The following is a 23,784-nucleotide window of genomic DNA, read 5'->3' as shown; positions in this document are numbered from 1 at the left end:
CTACCAAACTAGCAACCCGAAACCGACCGGTACGGATGAAAACCCGACCGACTCGGGTTGGTCGGTTTGATTGGGTTGGGCATTCTTATGAACAACCCCTACTTGCTCCCTTAGCATTTATTATTGGGGACCCAGTGCATCCGATGACTATCACCAAGACCTCGTCTACACCTCCCCCTATCTTACACCTCGTACTAACTTGAGCATCGGAGTTCCCACCTCAGGTCTTCACCCAAGGCCTCTGACACCTCTTGTTTTGCAGTACCTTGGATCTCCAGGAACCTCGTCATTGAGACGAAGACCTACAGTCCTCAGATTCTATCGTACTCAAGAGGGAACACTTCGCCTTGGCCTACAGTCTTCGGCCTTAGCTTACCTCTTCCTAGACATTAAAGCCTTTGACCTACCTTCGGAACTTAGAGAGTGGATTTACTTTGTTGTCCCCCGCTAATTCGTGAGGCAACAATTTGGTATGCAAATACCAACAAATTCAAAGCCAAAATTTAGACTGAACTCTTAAGTCCGCTAGATTGATATAGGTTAAAGATAAAGTACAAAGGATTTAACAGAATTTAGACAACTTCAACGAGGGGAATAACCTAATAAAAGAGCTGCAAAATGAAAATATGAAGTGCATACCTATTCATGCATCGGATATTGATTCCAACTAGAAAATGATAGAGGTGTGGAGCTTGGATTTACTTATAGTTTACAGTAGCCAGCGGCATGAATAGAAGAGCCCATTAGTGTTGGTGCACCATTGATTGTGTTTACCCGACAATTGACTACAATTATTTTACAACGCCAAGGGTTGGAGAGGATTAAGAGGAGAAACAAGACCAGGGGTTAGATTATTAGGGGCCTGTTCGTTTGTTCTGAAGTATGATATTTGAAAGTGCAATAATTACATTAAGAGTTATATTGGTATTGGTGAATTCTTTTCTTTAAACTCTTTGAATGTTGTTTTAAGTTATGAAAATTATAAAATATCCATTTTGACCTATATATGAGAGTTTTTGTTTCTTTTTGAGGGTATCATTGGAAAACAAAAAGTTATATGATTGCACTTTAAGGCTATGTTTAATTTGAAGGAAAAAGTGGCATTTCCTTACATTTTCCCCCAAACCAAACACAGCCTAAGAGATAAGAGATAAGAGGAAACAAAAACCATTTTTTTTTTAAATAAAAAGATTTATCTTAAAAAATAAGAATTAAGAGGAAGCAAAGTGGCCCTAGGTTTCAAAACTGTAAGATAGTGATTGGGAGCAAGTAGGGGTGTAAAGTCTTAATATGGGAACGAGATCTGCTCCTCACACATGAGTAGGATGTGCGTGTGAGGTCATTGTGAGGCGCCCTGCGTGACGAGTAGATCCGGTCTCCTTAATGCGCGCTGCGATGTGTACGTGAGGCGCTGATGTGATCTGCTTGTTGAAAGCCCGTTTCAATTTGTTCTTCCCAATGTGCGGATAAAGATGTGTTGTGACTGTGAGGTTGGTGTAAGTAGAGATCCGGACTCTGGATTGAGGTGGAAAAGTCCGCTGGCGCTGGTCGTATTCCACGCACGACTTCGACAGATATTTTGTGATTGTCTGATTGGATTCACATGCCACGAGAATGGGCCAATCAGGACGTGATGGACTCCAATGGTGCTTGACCTAATTGCAGACAAGTAAAAGGGTCCTAAATTTGCAATACAGTCTTGCTGCTTCACTCTGTCCAGTTCGTCAAGTTCAGTGCGAGAGCAAGAGAGAGAGAGAGAGAGAGAGAGCGATCAGACAAAATGGGGGAATCGAAGACTGTTCATTCACCATTGATCACTTATGTTTCCATGCTTTCTCTTCTCACCTTATGTCCTCCTTTCGTTATTCTTCTGTAAGTGTCTCACTCTCATTTTCTGTACATCCAGTTTCTTTCTCTCTAACATCATTGATTGGTTTACGTCACTGGTTTCCTTTAGTTTTTTTTTTTTTTTTTCCCAAATGACGTCTATTTGTTTGAATTTTGAGGCGTATCTTTGCTTATTTCATGACCCGGATGGCTTTGCTCTCTCTCGTTCTTTACTTGTCACTTAGATCTCTGCAATTTTGATTTCTTTGTGAAGAAGAAAACAAATTGTTGATACTTGCAACTTTTATTCGTTATAGTTCAAACTTTCCTTAGTACTTACTGTATTGTTTCATCGAGTTAAAGCAGTGAACATTTTTCTGCAATCGTTTTTGGTTGATTTTGAGACGAAGATACATGGAATTGCCACTTTTACTTTAAGTTCTATGTATTATTTTTACTAGGATCGAATCAGTTAGAATTTATGCGAGAAAATAGCTGAAGGGATGGATCCTAACTGAAATGTTACTCATGTTTTGAGTTAATCTAACACTGAACTTTTAAGCTTAACGGTATTTGTTTGAAACTAAACTACGGAATTTTGTTGCTATTTTCTAAAATGCAGATGGTATACGATGGTCCATGCTGATGGGTCTGTTTCTCAGACTTGGGATTACTTTAAGCAACATGGTTTTCAGGGTTTCAATAACACTTGGCCAAAACCGACTGCTATTGCTTGGAAGATCATTGCATTCTTTGCAGTGTTTGAAGCTGTGCTTCAGCTCTTTCTACCTGGGAAAAGAGTTGAGGGCCCCATTTCACCTGCGGGGAATCGACCTGTCTACAAGGTAGTGATTTTTTCTGATAGTAAAACAGAAATTTTAATCCAGTACAAGTGCAACCAACTAGGTGAAGAGTTTTCACCAAAACAAGAAAAATTGAATACAATTGAATCCAGTACGGTGTCTAAATCCAAAGATGTCCACAATGTTTCCTCTAAATCTACAAGGTATTAATTGCTCCCCAATTGTATATAATTGTTTATTGTTTTACCAGTCTGATTCTATAGCTGTAAACCAAGTGATAGTTTTTGACGTGATTCATGATTATCTGAGAAGGTTTTCTTCTTCATTATCTTTTTAATCAGTGATTCATTACGAAGCATTTTTCTGCATGTACTTGTTTTTTTTCCTAATTGGAACTGTAATTGCATTTTCTATGGACAATTCTGATAGTATTGAATTTATAACTTCAGCTTATTGAGATTTATGTGAGTTCTAACAGAGAATTTGGTTATTAATGAGAATGCTGATCAAAATACTCCAAAAACTGGAATACATTTTCTTTTTATTTCCTTTTGTTTTTCTTTCATGTTCCTTTCTATTTATTTTAATCAGTCTAAGGCATTGCTAAATTAAAGGTCTTTCTCATCTCAACTTTGAGATTACACTGGTACATGAGATTTATGCTTTTCTTCTTAATGTAGGCAAATGGCTTGGCAGCATATGCAGTAACATTGATTACGTACCTCGGCCTTTGGTGGTAAGTCATCTCAGTCTTATCCCAACTATATGGGGTCAGCTACATGAATCCTGTTTTGCCATTCTGTTCTTTTTAGTGCCATATTCATTGTTAAATTATGAGTGCTTAGGTCTTTGTTTGCTACTTTACTTCAACCCATGTCCTTTTTGGTCTTCTCCCTAGCCTTTCTATCCCCTTCAAGTTGGTGATAAGTGCTTCCCCATAAATTTGAGGTGTTTTACATTGTTAAGGAGTTGGGTGCCTTTCATGCATCATACTTGGGGAATCTGCACCCTGATACCGTTTTTATCTATATGTTTTCTAAATTCTCATAAGACATTTTGATACTACTTCTATACTTTCTTTCAAAGTTATTTAAAAATCTATATGGGTTGGGGTTGAATACAAATCTGCTTTGGCAGAAGATAGTTGATGATTGATCTGAATCTGATGCAGTAAGCTCTGTTTATTGCTTGTTTGTTTATCAAATTAAGAGATCAAGTAGTTATATTTATAAAGGTTTCCAAACTGGAATACTGGACATGGGACTTGACTCAAGTTTCTTGAAGATTCTACACTGTGCTTTTGTCTCCTAATAGAGCTTTTTGGAACTCCAAGGGATTGTTAATTTTTTTTTTTTTTTTATCTCTATCTTTCTCTCTAAGTGTATGGAAAGACAGAGAAACACCAATTGGGCAAAAAAGTAACCACAAAGAAAAATTCTCTAGGGCCCTTTTGTTTTTGATTGATAGAGATGCTGCACTATGTATTAATATAAGAAAAAACATGTGTATAGGATGAATCTAAAAGGGGAGGCATGAGCAGCACAAGAGTAGACCTTCCCATGCAATTTGAAAGACTTTGTTTGACAAAATGTCGGTCTGCTTCAATATGCTTAGTTCTGTCATGCTGTACCGGACTATGAGCTATATTAATAGCAACCTAATTATCACAATACAACATTAAGGGCTTCTCATAAGCAATACCCAGCTCCTCAAATAGTGATTTCAACTATAGTATTTCAGCCACACCATTAGCCATGGACATGTATTCAGCTTCTGCACTAGAACGAGAAACAACATTTTGCTTCTTACTCCTCCAGGAGGTCGGGTTACCTCCTACAAAAGCACAATATCCAGAGGTAGACCTTCTATCATCAATACTCCCGGCCCAGTCAGCATCTATATAAACCTTTATCTTCATGTGATTATTATTCTTGAATAGTATACCTCTACCTGGGCACCTCTTTAAATATGCTAATATCCTCTCAATTGCAAGTAAGTGAGTAGTCCTAGGAGAGTGCATATACTGACTGACAACGCTGATCGCATAACTGATGTCTGGTCGTGTGAGACAAAGATAGAGGAGTTTTCCAACTAATTGCTGGAACATAGCTTTATCTTCAAGTAGCTCTTCACCCTCTGCACTAATCTTGTGATTCTGTTCAATAAGTGTATCTGTAGGCTTAACACCTAACTTTGCAGTTTCTTCCAACAAATCTAGAACATACTTTCTTTGGGAAACAAAAATCCCATGTTTAGATCTAGCTACCTCAATACCCAAGAAGTATCGTAGCTCTCCCAGATCTTTCACCTCAAATTCTTGATGGAGTTGTTTGAGAGACTCAATCTCACCATTATCATTCCCTGTCACTACAATATCATCCACGTATACAACAAGCAAGGTCAAGGAAGAGTCCATTCTCTTAATGAATAATGTATGGTTTGACTATGCCTATACATAGCCGAACCTTTCAAGGGCTTGTCTGAATCTATCAAACCAAGCTCTAGGGGACTATTTTAGTCCATACAAAGCTTTATTCAACTGGCAAACCTTCTTTCTTGTGTCTGCATCATAAAATCCAGGAGGCAACTGCATGTAGACTTCTTTCTACAAGTCTCCATTGAGAAAGACATTTTTGACATCCATCTGGAACAAGGGCCAAGAGTAACTGGTTGCAAGGGACAATAAAACTCTAATAGTGGTCATCTTTGCTACTGGAGCAAAAGTCTCTAAGTAGTCTATTCCATAAGTCTGAGTAAATCCCTTTGCAACTAACCAAGCCTTATACCTTTCAATGGAACCATCAGCATTATGTTTCACAGTAAATACCCATCTACATCCAACCGGTTTCTTCCCTTTAGACTGGTCAACTAGCTCCCAAGTATTATTCCTCAGAAGAGCATCCATTTCAACCTTCATTGCATCTTTCCACTCGGGAACTGACAATGCCTCTCTAGGGATAGGAATATCAGTAATAGATGTGAGGAAGGACCTGTAAGAGGGGGACAAGTGATCATTGGACAAGAATTGGGAAATACAGTGGGTTGTGGATGTGGTGTAACGCCGTTTGCCTTTACGGACTGTAGTGGGGAGGTCAAGGTCATCCAAAGGAGGTAAGGGCTCAACAGTGGAAAGTATCTCAGTGGAACCCTGATCCGATAAAGGAACTGTAGTACCTGGATCTGGGTCTGCAGAAGGAACTAGGGCTGGCCTGGATTGCTGATGACCAAAATCAACCTACCTCCACTGCCTGTGATAGACTCTCAAATCTCGGCACCTCTGACACCCCTCCCCATTACATCCCTCATCACTCAATGGAACATGTAAAGGAACTTCTGATGAGTTAACCCCACACTCACTACTCTCCCCCTGAGGAGAAACCCTAGGATAATAGGGTGCATCCTCAAAGAAATTAACATCCATAGAGACAAATCTTTTCCTAGAAGTGGGTTCATAGTAGCAATATCCTTTTTGAGTTTGTGCATAACCGAGAAAAATACATTTGGAGGCCTTAGGATCAAATTGGAACGATGAGGTCCAAGAATCTGAACAAAGAAAGTACAACCAAAGGTTTTAAGGGAAACAACAAACAAGTCTTTATCAGGGTATAGGAGGGTAAATGGAGGCTTCATGTCAAGAACCCGTGAATGAACTTGGTTAATGAGATACACTGCTGTAAGAATAACATCTCCCTAGAAACGAATAGACACATTGGAGCTAAACATGATGTTTCTGGCCACCTCCAATGCCTATTTTTCCTCTCAGCAACCCCCTTCTGCTGTGGTGTGTGAGGGCAAGTACTTTGGTGGATAATCCCATGGTCAAGCAAATAGGAGGCTAATTGGTTGGCAAAGTATTATTTCGCATTATCGGATCTGAAGATTTTGATTTTGACCCCAAATTGGGTTAAAATCATCTAATGAAAGATCCGGGTCAAAGTAGGAACCTCATCTCGAGAACGCATAGGATAAACCCAAGAAAACCGGGTATAGTCATCAACAAACAACAAGAAATATCTGTACCCCCCCATAGTAGTGATGTGATAAGGACCCCAAACATCGGTATGCACAATATCAAAAGGATTATTACTTCTTTTATTATTCAATGAATAAGATGTTCTACAATGCTTTGCAAGCTCACAACGCTCACATCTCAAATTGGACATCTGAACAAACTCAAATAAATTAGGAAACAAACTCTTTAAAGACCGAAAAGATAAATGACCCAACCGATTATGCCAAAGCATAACCTGACTAACAGACTGAGAAACAAAAGACTTCCTATCTTCACTATCTTTCCAATGTGAACTCTCTCTCTCCAAGCAGATAGATCCCCTTCGTCTCACGGCCAGTCCTAATCACCTTCCTTGTCTCCAAGTTCTGAAAAACACATTGGTCAGGGAAAAAGGTTACTGAACAATTCTGATGTTTTGTAATGCTACTGACTGAAAGCAAATTAGTATTAAGCTTAGGAACATGCAGAACTGAAGATAAGTGATAGGTAGTGAACAGTGATGGCAAGCCAGTCATATGGTCAGATGCACCTGAGTCTATTACCCAACAATGTTCAGTGTTACCTGGAGCTGAAGCATGATAAGCTAAGGCCCAAGTACCTGAATGAGCAAAAGCTGATGTGGGAGCTGATGGTGGCTGAGATGATTGAGCTGAATTGCCAACTTCCTTTTCCAACTGAGTCAGGGCAGCCTGGACAGCAGATAGGGTGTCTAGGGGTGCCTTTTGTGCCCGATGAGGAGGCACAATCAGTTTTAAGAGCCATATTAGCATTACCCCTTTTGTTCATGAGTTTTGCTGGGACTAAATGAGGGTGCGGTTTCCAATAGGTGCTTTTAGTATGCTTGGGTTTCTTGCAATGTTCACATTACTAGATCCCGCTTGTTTTCCTTCTTTATATCCCTCTCCATATCACCCTCGGACTTAGGTTTGACTGCTGCCAAGGCTGGTGGGAAGGGTTGATGCTGCAACATAACTTTTCTCCTAGTCTCTTCACTGTGCACTAAGGAGTAGGCTTGCGATAGGGTCATACTGTCTCTTGTCAGTAGTTGCTGTCTCACAATATCGTATTTAGGATTCAGACCAGCTAGGAACTCAAAAACCCTATTAGTCTCAACCTGCTTACTATGAGTTTGTGCATCCTTCTGGCTTTCCCACTCAAGTGTTTCTAGGTGGTCAATTTCATGCCACAAAGATTTTAGTGTAGAGAAGTAAACCGAGACTGGTTTCTCCCCTTGCTTAAGGTTGTTAACCTCACATTTCAGTTCATAAGCCCTAGCAACAATAAGGGGTTGAGAGTAGGTTTCTTTCATGACATCCCAGATTTCCTAAGCTGTTTTTGCCCACAAATAGTTCCAGCTGATATGTGGATGCATAGAGTTGCACAACCATGTCATAACCAAATAGTTCTCCTGGACCCATTTGGTATAGGTTTGGTCCTCCTTAGTTGGTTCTTTCACATCTCCCAACAAGTAGCTCAGTTTTCCCCTACCCCCAATGGCCATCATGGACGATTGAGCCCATTCTGGGTAGTTTGATCCATCAAACTTAATTGTTGTAATCTGAAAAGTGTTTTCAAACATGTTACCAGAATTGCTAGTCCCAAAAACACCTTCTCCTTGACTCTTGAACTCCATTCTTGATCAATAATTAATAAAAAAAAAACTTTTTTAATTACTGTAATAGGAGAAACAACACCCAAACAACTTATAGCAACCGGTCTAGTTCTTCCAAAGAACACAAAAAACAGAATTCTGAATGAAACCAGTCCAAATTCTGATATGAAACAAATAACAGTTCTGAATTTTAGGGTTTTCTCTCAAAACCCTAAAAAAAACACAAAGATTCTGAAGCCGCACCTCTCAGACTAAACCAAGATTATCTTTTCTGAATAGAATCACAAGAAAAAGCTTACTTTATGAAAAAATCTCTGGCCGCCACCTTCTGGTTGATGCAAAACCCTAATCTTGAGGATCCGAAGCTTCTTCTAATTCTTCCTGATTACTGGAACTCTCCCAGACTTCTACAATCTGTTTAGTAGCAGCCGCACGCTACCAGTTACCTCCAAAGATCAGCCGATCCTCCTTCCTTGTTGAAAAACTTCCAAACCTAGGTGGTTCTCATGCAGTCGGCCTAATCAAACTAGCATAAGAGCTCCTAGGTCGGCTTTAATACCAAGTAGTCGATCTAGACTACAATCAGTCTTGAATTAAAAAGAAAAAAAGATGAAAAATTGAAGATAAGAAGAAGAGAAGAGAGGAAGAAAAGTACACGAAGAGAGTTTCAGGAAAGAGAGAATAGGTCATAATTTCTGCCGACCCTCTCTTAGTATTTATAACTATTGGCTAACTGTAGAAGGGCTGAATTGCCCTTATTGCTTACATGGCAAATAGAATAAGAAATAACTAACAATAAAGCTGAAATAACTAACTGAAATAACTACCAACTAACGCTGTCATATCTAACAGAAATATTGCTGCCATACAGCACTGTGGGGACCACATCAGTGTTCTTCACATAAAGAAAAATTTCACTGGCCTTAATTTTATTACCCACCTCCAACCCCTGCAGTTACTTCTTCTTCTCCACATAGATTCCTTCTCTCCTAGATTTGCTACCTTTTCCTCTCTGTCCTCTACCTCTCTCTCTCTCTCTCTCACTCCCCTTCCCTATGCAATTAGACAGAACACTAAAAGAAAACAATGAATCCCTGAAGCAAGCTGAATTGTAGCACTACTAGGAATCCCTTACAATGCAGTGAACCACCAAAATGGGAAGCTTTCCAAGGATCCTTTACCATTGAGCCTGATGAATCAATTTCTCCTGAAAAGCTCCCAAACATGTTCCAGAAATCCATAGACTTCTCCCCTTTGGAAAGATTTAAGTGGACAAATTAACATTGACAGACATAGATGGGGTATAAAAAGGAAAAGAATTTGCTTAGCATGCCAATAGCATCAAGTAGCAGCACAAGGTAACTCCCTTTGAAAAGCATCGTGCTTTACCCATATTCATATCTCAGGAAATGCTTTGATTCTATGAGATGATATATTAAGGATTTGCACTATAGGTTTTGTTTTTGCTGTTAGTTCATCTGACAGGACTTGATATTAGAACAATAATTAGTATATGTGCTTGGTTATATAGAACTACAGTTGGTGTGTATTAATTATCTATTATTTTTTCCTTTTCCTTTGCCCTTGTATATACTGAACAATTTTTATTAATGTAAGAAATAGTTTATGAACAATATTTTTTGATAGGTTAGTTTATGTACAATATTGCATCATCTTTGAGTTTAGGATGGCCAATTAGCGTCTACATACATCAATATCTTCACCCACACCCCAAAACACACCTTGTTTTGCAAAGTTTCTGCGCAACCATTGTCTGATCTGCATGCCCTTGTTGAAGAGATGCTGCTATTCCTTTCGAGCTTCTATATCTCTTTCATATACTTCCTATACTGAAAGGGGGCCTTGCCCTCGTTTTGAATCCATTCCACCACCACTTGAGTCTCCCTCGAAGGGATGAGAGATCCATCGTATGGATGCCCAAATCTTGTGGAAAAAAGGGGCGAATTTCAAAAATTTTTCTCTCCCTTTCAACTGGGAACCGCATTCCCTATTTAGAAAATCATATTTTCAAGGATCAATCTTGAACCACAAATTGAACCATATCTGAACCAAAAAGGAATAGGAGAGGATTATACCTGATACGGAGAAATAATATCTCCCAACGAAGGTGTTCACGCCCAAGGAAGGATCCAAAGACTGCTCCCACTGAAGATGGCGCAGTGTAGGATGGAGCAGAATCAACAGTGTTCTTCTCCAAGAACTCTGTCCTTCGCAAGAAATAGCAGGATGGCACGTGAGCACAACTTCCTATCAATTATTTCTCAAAGAACTAATGACAAGATTGAATCTTGACTTCTCCCACAACTAGAGATCGAACTGATTGTTTGGCGGCTGCAGGAAGGAGGCGGCAAGAAAGATCTTTGTAGGGATTGTAGAAATCTTTCTTCTGTAATTTCAGCTCTGAAGAGGATCTGATTATGTCATCCTTCTAAAGGCTGCCGCCTCCTCCTTCTTTTGTAAACCCAAAGGATCAGCTCCTAATCCAATTAGGAGTTGCTAACCCAAATCATATTTGGATCAGACATCCCCTTAGGTGATAAGGATAAACCCTTATCTTATCTGCAGATTAGATCAGCCTTCTCCTAATCTCATTAGGAGGTTTCTAGATCTGAATCATATTCAGATCTGGACTCTCTGAGTGGATAGGGTTAAGACCCTATCCTATCTGCTAATCCATCTCAGAATTCGCCCATATTTAACTTATTAAATAAGTCCAGTTCGAAATGGGCTTATGTGCTCACTTAACCTTCCTAACTGCTGCCCAGTTGGGCTTCCTTGTATGGCGTGGGACCCAAGCATTGATCTACACATCAACCACATGGGTTCGGCCCAGCCTTTGTTACAAGGCCTGGCCGAATACACTGCTATGGATAGTGCACCCCCTGAAACCCATCAAATGGTCTCTATGGGCCTAACACTTACCCTAAGTGGTTCCTGGGTCAAGCCGCCTTGTAACACCCAAGGACTGTGGGCAGATGCAAGATTAGCCCATCAGGTATTATCCTCAATGGTCTTACACTTAACCTCTCAGTCCATAATGATCATACACTACCCGACAAGAGATGACATCTCCCTCGGCTGCAAGGAACAGTGTTGCACTCTCTACTTATATGGATCCCGGGAATTAAAACCTTTTGCAAACATTTTAGAAACCATAATATATATACTTTTATATCTCATATAAAATATACTTTGCAAAACAAATCTCAACGATTGAAATCGGCTGTCGACAGTCTTAGTTTCCATCAGTGAGAGTGCATCCCCGATCATTACCTTTGTCCGACAAAGGGGCTGATCCTGTCACTATGATCACCCACTCAGATGAGTTCTCAGACTGTCCCAACATACCCAGGTTTTGACCCCCGCTAAGGATCTCACTGATTGGTACATCAAAGACAGCCCAATCCGACACCTAGTGCAGTATCATAATCGAGTCTAGGGGTCGGGTGTAACTTTCTAGTTTTGCCCATCAATCTCCAAGGTCCAGGGCAATATTGGAAATCTGGTCCAGTTCAAAAGATTCAATTAATCCTACACTGTATGTGCCTAGGGTCTCACCCTGGCAGCTGAGACAGGCCACCCCAACCGACTTGGTGGCACAACAGTGTCAGCCTTATTAGGATAGGTCTCCCCAGACCGACCCATTGGCTGTGAACATTCTAAACTAATAAAAGTCTCATTAAGTGTCCAGTTTAAGGGTATGCACTTTTATACCAAGGGAACATTGAATCAAATATGCACTTTTATTCATTTACAATAAACTCATAAAGTACATCATTCTGATTGAAGCTAAGGCATACAAAACTGTCCAACATCCCTCAATCAAAAAGTTATAGTTCATCACTTTTTCTAGCCGCAATCCTTGTGGAACTGTATGGTTTTGCTCTAATTGAACTCCCTTGGCCTACTGGTCTAGAAAAAAAGTTCCATAATGTCTCTATTGGTCTTTAGATACTCCTCTTATCCCTGATAGGCTCTGGTAACTCTACTGCAGCCATCAAAGTTTAACTTGAATGAATGTACTGGAGGAGGTTCTCATTAGGAGGATGCTGTAGTCCTTGAAGTGGAAGAAGTAGCCACCTAGTGCCACCCACGGATGATGTCATCAGCTGCAGCACAGCCCTGCCATTGAACAGCCCCAATGTTTTCACCAAATGCACAGTCCAGTTACAGTACGTGTTTACATGATGACTGACCTTACTTTTAAGAATGTATATATATATATATATATATATATTATGGTAAGAGAAATTTCATTAAAGAAAAGTAAAGGTACAACTAGGTGAAGAGCTGGTTGGGATATTCACTCAAGATCACATCAAAGGCAAAGGGCTTCAGATGGCAGGCAGATGCTATTTGTGCATGGATGCTGAGGAGGATGTGCTTGATCTTTGTTTTGATTGTTGCTTTACAAGGTTCATTTGGAGTTATTTCTTCAGTTTATTCAGAGTTGATATGTGGGCATGAAGGTCTCCAAAAGAAACTTTTGCGTCATGGCCTGTTTTGCAAGGGTAGGATTCAAAAAAATTATGTGGAGTTGTGTTCCTTTCGCAGTTTGTTGGGAGGCCCAGAAAGAGAGGAATGGAAGAATTTTTTTATTACCAGTCCAGGTGCAAGGATTAACTCTGTTCAATTGTTAAGAATAGGATTTTGGATTGGATTTTGATTTTATCAGAATTTGCGGGAGTTAACAAAGAAACTTTTGGGGGAGGCTTTTGGTCAGCCTTATACTCTATTTTTGATTTTGTATTCTACTAAATACCACTTAGTATTGGTTGCAGATTATAGATACTCACTATGTTTATCTTCAGGTTTGGCATATTCAATCCTGCGATTGTCTATGATCATTTGGGAGAAATATTTTCAGCACTAATATTTGGAAGCTTCATCTTTTGCATCTTTTTATACATAAAGGTGAGGATTTGTTGTTGTACTGACTACCATGCAAATGCTTCAGTTTTGGTTCAATTATTTGTCCTACTTCATTACCTTTCTAATTAATGAATTTATATTTACAAGGGTCATTTGGCACCATCGTCTACTGATTCTGGGTCATCAGGAAACTTGATAATTGATTTCTACTGGGTATGTGTTTTGAGCTGTTGATGATTTGAACTTGCTGTGTTCTGTTGATATTCATTGCATACGTTTCTACTTCTTTGCAACTCTTGTCCCTTTTTCTAAGGGTGTCTTTGCTATATCATACTATTTCTGGATCAGCAACAGACATTGCTTTAGGTATTTAACCTGTAGCTCACTGGTTGATTTTTTTTTTTTTGATGAATAACGATTCCTTTTATTAATATAAACAACAAAATGTACAAAGTTACATACATTTTAGAGTTTGGAGAGTATAGTCACTATCTTTTCAGATAAAGTTTACAATTGAACCCCAAAAAACTAATTCCTAATTGTCCCTTGTTTAGCTAATGCATCAGGCATTTAGCTGATCTTTGAACCCATTGAACTTTCATTCAAATATTCCTAATCAACCTCCTGAGTTTCTTGTGCTCATTTCTATATGGTCACAAGTTCTTTCATTGTTCAGCAGCCACCCAATTACTGCCTTTGAGTTGTGTTCAATGATTGGTTTACTCAAGCTCAGATCCTTTGCTCACTGTGCTTCATAAATTACAGCTATAAGCTTTGCCCTTATAGAACCTCCACTCCAATTAGACCGGAGAACACCACAATAACATGACCTTCTTCATCTCTAAAGATTCCTCCCATCCCTGAAGGCCCGGATTCCCAAGGTTGCTGCCATCAAAGCTAAGCTTTATGAAGCCCTCTCCGGTGGTGTCCAACTTCTATGAATCATAATCCTTTTTGATGAAGTTCCAACCACCTGCCCCCATTTCCTAACAATATCATCTGTTGAAAAAGATGGAAGATGTCCAATGACTTAATCCAATATTCCACCCTAGCTGTGATATACTCAATTAGTGCCTCCATACTTTTTTCCTACTCCTTAAAGATTCTTACATTTCTTTCTTCTCAAACTGTCCAGATAATTGCAGCTCTATTTCTCGTTGACATACTTCTTTAGCACATTGGTTGTTTTGTTACATCTTCATCATGAGGTTACATATTTGAAGCTAGCTAATACCCCACCAGAGAAAAAGAATGAAAAAGAAAACATATAATATGTTTTCACTTTTTTTGTTTATTTTATGATGGATGACTAGGAAAATTAGGAATGATTCAAATGAACATAGTGGGAACCTAGGAGAGTAGTACCAGTGAGTGATAAAATGAAGGAAAATAGACTAAGATGGTTTTGTCATGAGCAGGGAAGATCATCTACAGCACCAGTGAGATGAAATCATCTGTTGCAATTTGAAGGGTCTAGAAGAGCTTGGGGCAGACCAAAAGGGACATGGGGTGAACTGAAGATAGATAGATACACACACACACAAGTCATTGTATTATAGGAGGTAGAGGACCCCTCAAAACCTCAAAATAAAGATATACAAAAAGATTGGTTGAATACTGCAGTGGTCTAACTTATCAAAAAAAATACTACATTTGTGCAAGATGTTTTTCTAGTTTATATTGCATGCTGATAATGAGTTACTCCTGTCTGAATAGAAGAAGAATCTAATGGCATGTACTTCTCTTGCATCAATTGCATATTCCTTTTAAGTTTATTTGATAGTAAATAAAAGAAGTTTCCGTACTTAAAAGAAGAGAGTATAATTGCAAATAGGGTCCATTAGTTAGCATCCCAAGTCAAAATAAGTTCATGAAGATGAAAAATGACAGAATGGACTACAACTAACTGAAAACTGAACTACAAATATACATAAGAAAACACTGTCTGAAACAGCTCCAAAGTATCCCAAAATCTTGAACCAAATGCATCTCTATCAAAACCTGAAAATTCTGGAAACAACAGAACCTTATAGACAATCATATTCCTTATATCAGCACATAGTTTTTCAATGCCGCTTCCTATCTTCAAATAATGTTTTGTTTGTTTTGTTTCTCTCTCCAAATGTGCTGGCAGATAGCTAAAGGAATACAGCTCCAGAGTATTTTTGCTTTGTTCTTCTTTGAAAACTTGCCTATGATGAGAAAATTTCATTTGGGTTACAAGGATGAAGCACATGATCTCTTGTATAACAGTACAACACCAATCAAAAGATATTAACATCTTACATCATTTACTTGTTCATGCAGGGAATGGAGCTGTATCCTCGAATAGGTAAAGACTTTGATATAAAGGTTTTTACCAACTGCAGATTTGGCATGATGTCCTGGGCAGTTCTTGCTGTGACATATTGCATCAAGCAGGTTAGTTGCTCTAGAGTGCATGTATCTAATCTATTTTGTGTGGATCCTCTAAATAGTGGCATTACCATGTTGGATTAAAACATTCTGCTAGATTTTGTTGTCTTACTTCTTGGTTACTCCTATGTGTACATTTATTCCTTTCTAATTTTTTGTACAACATAAATTAACATGTACTATATATAATGGCTTGTTGTTATCTTATAGAGTGCTTTTAGGTAGTAAAACATATAAACTAAACTTTTTTTACTCTTTTCAATGGATGCATAATAGATGTTTTTTTTTGATAAATAATGCATGATAGATATTAGATACTATCCTAGTGTCTAATACCACAATTTTTTTGGTAGTAAATACCACAAATTATTACTTCAGTGACTAAATGGTAATTATCTTATGAGTTGGTAAGTAATAGGAACTGTACCGTTTAGTGAGTGTTTGACACTGATGCATATCACAAGTGTCCTGCTTCATCTGTTTGCCACCAAAAAATGTTTTTTGAAGAAGTGTTAATGCAATGATTATGTCTTGGGATTTGTGTGTGGGGGGTCTTGAATCATCAAAATGACATTTCTTGAATTACCAAAATTTGAAAACATTGACAGCTTTTCTGAGATGTCATACATGTTACAATGTAAATATTATAAAAATAAAGTCAAGGAACTTTAAACACCCAATCAGCATGCATCTCCACCAAATATGCTTTTTATGTGTTTTTCAATAAAATAGGGGGTGGTGTTCCTCATTCTTGATAAAATGGAATGAGGTCTGTAGTGTAAACCTGTTTTCTTAGTGATTGAATGGTAGGGCTTACCTTGACACCCAATCAGATTGTATTTTCCTTTTCTATTTTAATGAAATTTCTTCTTTACTCTTCAAAAAAAGAAAAATGGAATGCTTGTGAAACGCAAAGGTGTCAAACACCCCCTTAGTGGTCATATCAGATCAGAACTCTTGGATTAATTCATTCATATCCTGATTGAATAATCTTAAAAATAGAAAACAATAAGAGTAATGATTGAAGAGAAGGAAGCAAGAAGAGACAAAGAAGAAGAATGAATGTAACATTCCTTGGGTTGGTCGATATGCAATTTTTGTGTATCGAGAGTTTTGAAACATCAAAACTCATGCCTCCTTTTACTTTTTCATTCCTATAGGTTGGAGTGGGTACTGTACAACAAGTATTAATGTTTGAAAAACTTTAAAAACTTTAAACTATTAATAATGTGCGTATCAGTGACTTTAAGGCTGCTTTTGGCTTGAAAGAAAAAGTAGGGAAAGGTAGGGAAACCCTACCTTTTCCTACATTTTCTTTCAAACTCCCTACCTTTCCCTACTTTTTCTTTCAAGCCAAAAACAGCCTAAAAGTCAATTTCGTATCATATACACACTGACATGTTGCAATATTTTGAACTTTGCTCTATATGCTTAACTCTTTAAACATGGTGAAATTACATCACTGCTCTTGTTAAGCATAATAAGAAAAATATTCATATCTTTCTAATGATCCCTACAAATAATTCTATTGGATTTCTCAACAATTTTTTGAAGAATTGTCATATATTTTAAATTATCCACAATTCTTTTGGTTGACTACTTGACTGTTGGGATTAAGAACCACCAGTATGGGACTCATGGGATCAAGTTCTATGGTCTACCCATCACAATCATTAGTCTTCTTGCATTCTCCTTATTGTAGACCTGGTATACACCTTTTTTCCCTTTTATTTTCTTTTTCTTAGATCTCTTTGCATGACTTGCGTGGGTAACCCTAACTTGTACTCGTGTAACTTTAGTTTCTTATAGCTGGTTACTTGTAGGTAATGACATGCATATTTATTCCTTAGTTTCTTTTCCACTTTCTTCAATATACAGTATGAGGAGTATGGCCGAGTAGCTGACTCTATGCTAGTAAATACTACATTGATGCTGGTATATGTTACCAAGTTTTTTTGGTGGGAATCTGGTTACTGGAATACAATGGATATTGCACATGATCGAGGTATGCAGACTTTTATATTGTTTATGCTGAACTTACCAATACCTATTAGCATGGGTAGAATAAAAAGGTTATAGACATCTCCAAGTAACTATTCTAATGAGATAATGTTATATTTAATCCAATCAATGATGGTCTTATTAAGGGAAAATGCCTTCAGTGAACTAATTATCAAAAAAAAAAAAGTCAGTGAACTGCTCACATGATGGAGGTGCATAACTGTGTTGCTAAGAAAAAACATGAGGCCTCATAAAATTAATGTTTTTAACCTATCATTAACCAAACTGGTTGGACTAGACTACTAGTCAAGCCATCCTCTAGTCAGGATTTTAGGCCCATTTCCCCCCAAACCCAGAAATTAGCTTGCCGAACAGTTTTTATAAAATATTGGCTAAGGTGCTGGCTTAGAGGTTGAAAAAGGTGCTTAGTAGCGTGATTGCTAAAAGCCAATTTGTATTTGTGCCGGGTTGTCAAATGTTGGACAATGTCTTGGTGGCTAATGAGCTGATTGACTCTAGAAAAAGGGAGGGGAAACCTGGGTTGATCTGTAAGTTGGAATTGGAAAAGGCCTATGATCATTTTATTGAAAATGCTTGGACTTGTGCTGGAAAGAATGGATTTTGTCCAAAAATGGAGAAACCAGATTAAGGTTTGTATCACTTCCACTAAATTCTCTGTTCTTGTAAATGGGCAATCATCTGGTTTCTTCAAGAGCTCTGAGGGACTTAGACAAGCCCATCCCATCTCCCCTTGCTGTTCATCTGTCTGATGGAGATCCTAACCAACTTTATCCTTTAGGTTGGGGAGGTGGGGATTTGGGAGGGGTTTGAAGTGTTTCCTGGTAGGGAAAGAGTGCAGCTCCCTCAGTTTTCTGATGACACTCAATGTTTTATTGATGCGAAGGAAGTGCAATTAGAAATGATGTTGGGTGTCCAAGCTGGTTTTAAGTTCTGGCAGGTTTCAATTGGACTATTGCAGTAAAAGTAAGCTTAATTCCAGTGGGAAATGTGGAAAAATTTGATGCTTTGGCTGAGACTCTTGCATGTCAAAAGTGGGCTTTCTACCAACTAAGTTCCTGGGCCTCCCTCTGGGGGCTAAATGTACCTCGTCTCTGATCTGGGATCCAGTTCTGGAGTAAGCATCTAGAAAAGAAGCGTCCTTCAGCTAAATACTTGTCCCTGGGTGGTAGGATCACCCTCTTAAAGAGCGCCCTCTCTAACCTGCCTTCTTTCTACTTGTCCCTCTTTCCAATCCTAGGGAAAGTGGCCCAAAGAATAGAAAAGTTGCAGAGGGATTTTCTATGGGAGGGGTGGGAGGAGGAAAAAAAGATTCATTTTAATTGGGATCAGATTTGTGCTCCATAGGACCAAGGAGGCCTGGGGATTGGGAGGTCGAAGATTTTTGACAATGCTTCGTTGGGAAAATGGATTTGGAGGATGGAAAGAGGGAGGTGGAGGGATATAATTGCTGCTAAATACGATACTGACAGAGGAGATAAGATAACTATCTCATCTTTACCCCCTTTAGGTTTGCTCATTATGGAGGGAAATAAAGGACATTCTTCCGAATTTCAGCAGAGGGCTTAGCCTAAGTTGGGTAATGGTGAAAGACTTGCCTTCTAGAAACCCTTGGTGTAGCAATTGTCCTCTTTCAGAGTTGTTTCCACAACTGTTTCAGATTGCTGAGAATCACTATGATCCTTGTCACCCTGGTGTTTCCTTGACAACATGAATGTCAGCCATCCAAATGGTGTATCAAAATTTCATCTAATCTAGCCCACCTAAATGGTGCACTAAGGTTTCACTTCTTTTGATAATCATGTACTAAGGTTTCATTTAATCTAACCCATCCAAATGATATACCAAATCAGTTGAAAGATCTAGGCCATCAAAGTGGTCTCATAATAATTTTTTTATGATAATTGAAATATGAATTTATTGGCAGGAAATGAGGACTATTACAAGCACCTCAAGGAGAGGCACAAGATGCGACCTCTCCTTACAAGGAAGATTACAATTTAAACACTAGAAAAGGGATTACAGAGCAGCCCAATATAGATTTTCCCTGTTAACCCCTTGTTTGGAAAGATGAGCAGCGAAAGCATTCACCAATCTACCCACCCAGTGACAGCTAATGTTCATGTTTCTTATTAACCACTTAGCTTTCTTTAAGAGGTCTTTGTAGCACCAAACCACTGAGTTCGAGTCTGCCAGCTGCCCTACAACAACTTTAGGATCTCCTTCAATTATTAGATTTCCACACCCAGCTGATTTGCAATATGGATACCTTGTAAGGCCGCTAATAGTTCAACCCTATTAGAGTCTCCTAAACCGACTGGGCTAGAGAATAAGGCTAAAATGTTACAGTCCTTATCTCTCAACACCCCTCCTATTCCAGAAGGTTCTGGGTTACCCTGACCACTTTCATCAAAATTCAACTTTAGACTTCCTTCAAGAGGAGGAACCCACTTTGCATAGACCTTATCCTTCCTGGAAGAACTAACTGCCATAGCTGAGCAACTACTCCAAAGGTCATCAAAAGAAAAGGATTGGAAGGAATCCACAGTTCTCAACCAATATATTGTTTTTGTCAAAATGCAGTTCTTAACATTTAATGTACTACTTTCTTTTTCTTGAAAGATTCTTGCATTCATTTCTTTCCAAATCGTCCAGAGGAAAGCTGCTCTCCACATACTTCCTCTTTTAGTGGGCGACACAAAAAAAGATGGAACAGACAGTGGACTTACATTTTGTAGGTGAGTTTGACCTGCACCCAAACAAAGCAATCCAATTCCAAATAGCTGCAGCAAAGATGCATGAAATTAGTAAGTGGAAACAATCCTCACCATTTGCTTTGCAAAGACCACACCAGTTAGGAGACAAACATATAAAAGGCCTTTTCTTCTGCAAACAGTCTAAGGTATTGATTTTTCCAAAAAAAAAAAAAAAGCCTCTAAGTAGAATACCACAATTTTAAGGGGAGCATGCCTAGTCCAAACCTCAATCGAAAAAACCCTTTGACCAGAAGAACAAAGGGGCTTAAAGAAAGAAGCATAGGAGAAGGAACCTTTTGGATAGGGGATCCAAATCCTCCTATCCAGACACGCTAAAGTTCATTGTACCTTAAGCCTCTTCTAAAACCAAAATTCCAACTTAAAGACAAAGGGAGGACAAGAGAGAGGAGCAAGCTAGAAAACCTTCTTCTTAAACAAGGAAATGGAGTAAAGAGAAAGAGGTCCTTTAGAGTTGAATTACCCACCCAAATATCTTCCCAAAAGAATACAAAATTACCAGAGTGAATATCATACCTAATAAAATTTAGAAAAAGAGGAAGGATGCCATGAATTGCTTTCCATGGTGTAGACAAGGTAGCTTGACATGATACACCAACATTCTAACCATTTTCCATCGACCCATGAATACTAGCTACCACCTCATGCCAAAGTCTCTCTCTCTCTCCAATGGTCATCTCCATAGCCACTTCCCCAATAGAGTTGCGTTCTTAGGGACTAAATTGCTTATTCTCAGTCCACCTTCTTCCTTAGTCCCACATACTAATTCCTACCTTATTAAATGGTACCTTTTCTCTTCCCATGGTTCCTAAAGAAAGTTTGTCATCAATCTTTCCAGTTTCTTGACCTCCCTAGCAGGAGCACAAAGAAGTAATAAATTGGTAAATTAGCTGAAGTGGTTCTTAACAAAGTTATTCTACCCCTAGAGAGATATTATTCTTCTTCCAAGTTGCCAGTCTTTTTTCTAACTTTTTCAAGATTGAAGTCCAAAAACAGCTTTCCTTTGGGTTAACACCTAGTGGAAGACCTAGGTAGGTCATGGGTTAGGAAGAAGTAGGACAGTCTAAACACTTTGCCAAAATATCAATAGCCTTATCATCCATATTAATATCCACTACACAACTCTTGTCCAGGTTTTTCTTCAAATTGGATACACTCTCAAAGTGTGTTATCAATCCTTTTGGGTTCCTCACCTTACTCAAATCTCCCCCTTCATAGAAAATAATAATGTTATCAGAAAATTGGAGATGGGTTACTAGAACCCTATTCCTACCTATCCTCTAATCCTTTATTACATCTTCCCTATCAACCTTTGTGATTAATCTACCAAATACATCAGCTACAAGGATGAACAGAAAGGGCGATAGAGAGTCACCTTGTCTTAGGCCTCTACAAACTGGAAAGAAGTCCCTGGCCACATCATAGATAAATATTGAAAAATGATAGGAACTAACACAATCCTTCATCCAGTTGCACCATCTTTCTCCAAAACCACACTTTCTTAATACCTCTATTAGGAAGTTCCAATCCACCAAGTCATAAGCCTTCTCTAAGTCCAGCTTATAGACAAAACGCTGTTCGCTGGACCTCCTCATTTGCTCCACACATTCATTCTTTTGATGACTAAGGATAATTTTATTAATTCATAGAATTAGTTTGATACAATCCTCCCCTGGAGGGGCGGTGCGAGCTACGACCCCTCCTACCAAAGTACAAGGCAAAAGAAATAAAAGTAGTTACACTTGAGCCCAGAATAAAGATTCCTTATTTTCCCCTTGCTTGGCTAGATAATCAACTAGTGCGTTTTCTGATCTCCCCACCCATTGTATTCTTACATATATATTATGTGTTAGCCACTTAAATTTTTGGAGTTCATGCTTGTAGGACCACACTGCATTACTTGGGTCCTTCAGCCAACCCACTACCACCTTGGAATCCCTTTTATTCACCAACCTTTCCACACCTAACACAGATGCAAACTGCACTCTTGAATGGCCACTAGTAATTCTACACTTGTAGAATCTCTAACTCCCAAGGGATTGGAGTAGTACAGTGAAATCTCTCCCAGATCGTTCCTTATAACTCCTTCCATACCATAGGGACTTGGGTTGCCTTGGTTGCTCCTATCGAAATTCAGCTTCAAGAAACCTTCTGTAGGAGGTGCCCAACTAGCTGCTACCCTAATCTTTGTGGAAGAACACCTTGCTACTACTGACCAATTTCTCCAAATATCATTAAAGGAGAATTGGTTAAATAAATCCATCGTCTTTAGCCAATGTATTACCCTATTCAGAATACACTCCTTTAAGTCTTGGCAGATTTTCTCCTTTTTCTTGGAATGTTCTTGCATTCCTCAATTACCAAATTGTCTAAATTAGTGCTGCTCTAGCACATCTTCACATAATTTCCTCTTTTGTTAGGCTAGGTAAAGGTTGAAGGGTGAAAGAGCATGATTACATCTACTGGCATGTTCCACCAGTAGTGGAATAGGACTGCAATCAGTCCTAGGTATAATGTGTAATAAACAAAGAAAAACAGATTGAAAAAGAGAGAAGAAGAGGGAGAGAAGAAGAGAAGGAGAACACGAAGAGAAGAATTCAGAAAGAGTGTGTTGACTGGAATTGTCGCCCCACTCACCTATTTATATTAATAATCAAATAAAAGGTAAAAGGGATGAATTACCCCTACTGCTTACATGGCAAAGAAATAATAACTACTAACTGAAACTAATTACCATCATAAATAAACAAACAACAATGGGGACCACATAAATAACATAGTGGAGACCACATTAATGTTCTCTACACTCCCCCTCAAGTTGGGAATAGATGTTTGTCATTCCCAACTTGCCTAGAACTGCTTCTAACTTTGTCTTTGAAACAGCCTTGGTGAGAAGATCTGCAAGCTGCATGTTGGAGGTGATATATGGAGGACACATTTCTTGTGAAGCAACTCTTTCTCTGATAAAGTGTTGATCGACTTCAATATGCTTAATTCTGTCATGTTGTACCGGATTATGGGCTATATTAATAGTAGCCGGATTATCATAGTACAACATTAGGGGCTTTTCATAAGTAATACCCAACTCCTCAAATAGGGATTTCAACCATAGTACTTCAACCACACCATTTTCCATAGACCTATATTCAGCTTCAGCACTGGAGCGAGCAGCAACATTTTGTTTTTTACTCCAAGAAACAAGATTACCTCCTACAAAAGCACAATATCCAGAAGTAGATCTCCTATCATCAACACATCCAGCCCCATCAGCATATGTGTAAACTTCTATTTTCATGTGACCATTATCCTTGAATAGTATACCTCTGCCTGGACACCTCTTCAAATATGCCAATATCCTCTCAACTGCAAGTAGGTGAGTAGTTCTAGGAGAGTGCATATACTGGCTAACAACGCTGACGACATAACTGA

General features: G+C 38.7%; 1 protein-coding gene across 1 annotated transcript in view; it reads left to right on the top strand.

Moving 5' to 3' along the window:
• The first annotated feature begins 1,234 nt into the window (after positions 1-1,234).
• DWF5 (Ergosterol biosynthesis ERG4/ERG24 family) overlaps positions 1,235-23,784 on the top strand; it is a 37,805-nt gene continuing 15,255 nt past the window's right edge. The window contains exons 1-7 of the mRNA XM_088956790.1: positions 1,235-1,872; positions 2,450-2,672; positions 3,311-3,366; positions 13,087-13,189; positions 13,295-13,360; positions 15,455-15,568; positions 17,441-17,567. Coding sequence (XP_088812916.1) covers positions 1,781-1,872; positions 2,450-2,672; positions 3,311-3,366; positions 13,087-13,189; positions 13,295-13,360; positions 15,455-15,568; positions 17,441-17,567 — 781 coding nt within the window. The 5' untranslated portion in view covers positions 1,235-1,780. The remainder of the gene's footprint in view (positions 1,873-2,449; positions 2,673-3,310; positions 3,367-13,086; positions 13,190-13,294; positions 13,361-15,454; positions 15,569-17,440; positions 17,568-23,784) is intronic.

Source organism: Nelumbo lutea, chromosome 8, assembly GCF_056320005.1.
Source record: "Nelumbo lutea isolate HS-2025 chromosome 8, American lotus-T2T, whole genome shotgun sequence".
NCBI lineage: Eukaryota > Viridiplantae > Streptophyta > Magnoliopsida > Proteales > Nelumbonaceae > Nelumbo > Nelumbo lutea.
This window is presented reverse-complemented; position numbering and strand designations above follow the sequence as displayed.